The following is a 4,049-nucleotide window of genomic DNA, read 5'->3' as shown; positions in this document are numbered from 1 at the left end:
ATCATCAGGCTACCTTACCTCTCCCTTGCACCCACTCCCCATTTGCCCAATGATGGAAAGTGTACTTCAATGCTGGAAAAAGCGATAGGGATCTCTCATATGCTTGTCAGTTGTTTAAGCTGCACACAGCTCCAGGTGGGGAGAAATAGTATTACCTTGAAACTTTTTCACCGATATGGCACCTTTCATTTGCACTGCATTCTGCAGTCTTCACTGTGCCTACTCTTACAGAAAGCATTCCACAATTGAGGAACTGGTATTTTTCTTTAGCCAATTTTTGGATGATTATAAGTGGAAAACAATTGTTTGTTGCCAAGATTCCTTTACATGGAATTTGACAGAACTGTAGAAAGCATTCAATAACATACCTTAAGATTTACACTTGTTTTACCAGTTCTTGGACTCTGTATTTCAGGGCCATTCCATACTACACATGCTTTCTTGGAAGTAAGTCTCACAGAAACAATTTAGAGTTACTGCCAAGTAAACATAAATAGGATTAGCCTGTTTTACTTCATGTGTGCTCCTCTTTTCCCTACCTTTACATTTGTATGGGATTATAACTTTGACGCAAAACTCCTGAAAAAAACACAAGGCACCTGTAGAATTATTTTAGTGAACACATTTATACTCTACTTCTCCATTACATACATGCTCATGTGTATGAACATTATTCAAACAACAAAGTAATTAGTACTCTTAGAGCAGCATCTCAAAAGATCAACAGCTTAAGAAAATGCATAAAATTAGCCCACAGAAACCACCAAAGTCCAATGGAACGACCAACAAGACAACAGTCGGGAGAGCACAAATCCCTAAGAAAGGAGCTCCACTGCTAAGATGACCCTACCCTCTTTAGCCACTCTCTATACATTAGGGTGTGCTGAACATTATCAGAAAGCAAGATCTTGAACTATGTGATACTGGTGTGCATTTTCTCAACTCATTTGTAAAGAAATGGAGGTGTGGCACATCTTCTACATTCTTGTTCTCACAATACAGTATATGTCGATGGTATTGGTTATCTGACAAATGAATTCTGAATAGTGGAGCCCTACCTCACTACTTTCCCTAAGGTGGCAGCAACAAAGCTGGGGATGTATACCCAAAGAAAAACAGAAACATTTGTCACTTATGTCAAGTTTTGTAATCCCTATGTCTTTAATTCAAGGGTAAAATCTGGAAAGTCTTGTTTACAGACCACCATGGGAGAGACAGCTGGCAAGACAAGTGCAGCATCAGAGAGTCCTAACTGACTCCTAGGCCTGTTTCTAGGGCTAAACCCCAATATCTTGCTCATTGCTTAATGGCTAACTGGCATGAGAGAAGGTTTCTGACACCTCTCATTTTCTTTCGCAGCAAGGGGACTGAGACAGACAGAAACATACTCTGCTCACACTGACACTCACACTCTGACAAATGCATCTGATCAACACGCTTCACAGCAACCAGGCTTAGGTCTTGGAAGGAGCTCACAGCCAGGGGATTCCTATTTAAAGAATAAGCACCTTTTGAGAAAGGTTAGCTTGTACAAGGAGAGTGTGGAGGGAAGCGAAGCAAAGCAACGCGAACATAAGTCATGCCTTGTTATCTACTGGGGTTCCATTCTTGAATCCTCAGTGGATAAAAATCAGTGGATACCTAATCAATGGAAAAACAGCTTAAAAGACCCACTTCCAGGTTTCTGGCTCTATACCAGGGGTCTCCAAACTTTTTGGCCAGAGGGCCGCATCAAATATCTAGTACAGTGTTGGGGGCCGGAAAAAAATTTAAATATAAAGTTTATGTAAATAAATCAGAGATGGAACTTAGATGAGTGAATAAATGAATGGGCTTATTCATTCAACCTCTCTGGACCTTAGAACACCCTCCAGACACAACCAGAGTATAGTTCCAGTCATGTTTGGCCAAATGGGCCACAAGCTTTCAGGGGACAAGAGGATGGCCACAGGCCAGATAGAAGCTCGCTGTGGGCTGCATCTGGCCACTGAGGCCAGGGTTTGGAGACCCCTGCCCAATACCAATGCATTCTGGGGCAATAGAGGAGGAGCAAGAAACCCAGTAGAGAGTCTTTGTAGCTATCCTTAACCCCAAGAAGCTTGCAACCCATGTGGTTTAACAGCAGGAAGGTAGGAAATGGGAGCCTGGCACTTTTACAAGGCATTTAAAGGTGCACCCCAGTAACAGCGGCAAGTCAAATCGGTGGATGATGCGGCACAACCTGTAGTTCCTGATCTTATGCCTCATAACAGGAGTCAGGCAGAAATCCTATGCACACTTAGACATGCATAAGATTAGAAACAGGAGCAGACATGCATAGGATTGGGCTCTAAGGATTCAATCCTATCCACACTTACCTGGGACTTACCTGACTATAATGGGATGTCTGAGTAGGCATGCATAGGATTGGGCTCCAAGGATCCACTGTTATCTGTTCTTACCTGAAAGTAAGCCCCACTGACCATAATGGGAATTACTTCTGAGTAGTCCTGCATAGGATTAGGCTCCAAGGCTCCAATCCTATCCACGATTACCTGGAAGTAAGCCCCAGGAAGTAAGCCCCATTACTGCCTATAATGGGACTTACTTCTGAGTAGACATGCACAGGATTGGGCTCCAAGGACCCACTGTTATCCGTTCTTACCCGAGAGTAAGCCCCACTGACCACAATGGGAATTACTTCTGAGTAGACCTGCATAGGATTAGGCTGCAATCCTATCCACGCTTACCTGGGAGTAAGCCTACTGACTACAATGGGACTTACTTCTGAGTAGACACGCACAGGCTCGGGCTCGGAGTCCCGCCCGTTTTAGACGGGGTTGAACCCGCACTGCAGCCTTCATGCGCTGGAAGTGCCGCCTGGCTTCCGGGCGGGTTGCAGGAGCGCGCAGGCGGACCCCCGTGTCTGCCTACGGGCTGGGAGAGCGCAAGGGGGACAGGAAGCTCCGCGGCAGCGGGGGTACTTGAGTGGAGGGCAGGAAGGACGCCTGTCTCGCCTGCAGCCGGCTCCCCTCGGGCGGGTGGCTCTGGCGAGGTCGCCTGCCAGTCCGCCCGACCTCCCCACCCGCAACTCCCCACAGGCACTTGGAGCCCGACGCGCTCACGCACCCATGTGGGGGAGGGGGCGCCGCCAACCGCCGCTTCGCTCGCGAAGGAGGCAGCTTCGCAATTCAAGATGGCGGCCCCGGCCCTCCAAGAACGGCCCTCCTCACTTCCCAGCAACGCCCGCGCGCGGGAGCCACATAGAGGAACGAAGAAAGCCAGAGTCGCAAGTCCCGTCACCTTCAGAACTCCGAGCACCATCCCACCTCCAGCCCAGCTTCCTCCGCGCAGGAGGCTCTCCAGCACGCCAGTACGAAGCGCACAAGAAGAGCCCTGTTGGGCCGGGCCGCAGGCCGCCTGGTGCAGCCCCTGCATCTCACAGGGCCCACCAGGTGCCTCAGGGACACTCCAAGAGACCCGTGTCCCGCTGCCCTCCCTGCACCTGGCACTTTGAGGCAGCCCCTTCTAAGACCAGGAGGCTGCACGTGCCCACCAGGCTTGTAACCTGCGATGGACTTTTCCTCCAGAAATCTGCCCACTTCCCTGTCGAAGGCATCAGGCCAGACACCGTCACGCATCCTGTGGCAAGGAGTTCCACAGACTGATCACACTCTGGGGAAAGAAATCTTCCAGGCAGATCCAGGCAATTGGACCGTATGCAAGTTAGGGCACAATCCTAACCCCTTATGTCGGTGCTTTCCAGCAGCAATGCGGCTCTGAGAGAAGGGAACAAACATTCCCTTGCTTTGAGGAGGACTCCATCAGTGACCCCCAACTGCAGGATGCAGCACATGTGCCATTGGCACTGCTGTGCCAGTACTGGAAAGCACTCGCATAAGGGGTTAGAATTGCGTCCTTAGGCATGTGGTAGACCACTGAACTAGGACCTTCTCTCCCCCCCTCCCCCAGATTGTTTTGAATCGTTTTTATCTCACCAGAGTGGGCTGAGAGTTCTCCACTGAAAAGAATGGAGAAATCCAGGATTTTAGCGTAGTTGCACGTCCACA

At 49.1% G+C, this 4,049-nt stretch overlaps 1 protein-coding gene across 3 annotated transcripts in view; it reads right to left on the bottom strand.

The window, feature by feature from the left end:
• KPNA5 (karyopherin subunit alpha 5) overlaps window positions 1-3,180 on the bottom strand; it is a 30,860-nt gene extending 27,680 nt beyond the window's left edge. Inside the window, exons 1-2 of one of the 3 annotated variants that reach the window (XM_066613646.1) lie at window positions 2,765-2,836; window positions 1,410-1,489 (exon numbers count right to left, since the gene is read on the bottom strand). In XM_066613646.1, coding sequence (XP_066469743.1) covers window positions 1,410-1,425 — 16 coding nt within the window. In that variant the 5' untranslated portion in view covers window positions 1,426-1,489; window positions 2,765-2,836. The other 2 variants (XM_066613639.1, XM_066613654.1) reach the window with 2 other exon arrangements.
• Between the last annotated feature and the right edge of the window lie 869 nt (window positions 3,181-4,049).

Source organism: Tiliqua scincoides, chromosome 1 (genome assembly GCF_035046505.1).
Source record: "Tiliqua scincoides isolate rTilSci1 chromosome 1, rTilSci1.hap2, whole genome shotgun sequence".
Lineage (NCBI taxonomy): Eukaryota > Metazoa > Chordata > Lepidosauria > Squamata > Scincidae > Tiliqua > Tiliqua scincoides.
The sequence above is the reverse complement of the archived record's forward strand: the minus strand, read 5'-3'. Positions and strand labels throughout refer to the sequence as shown.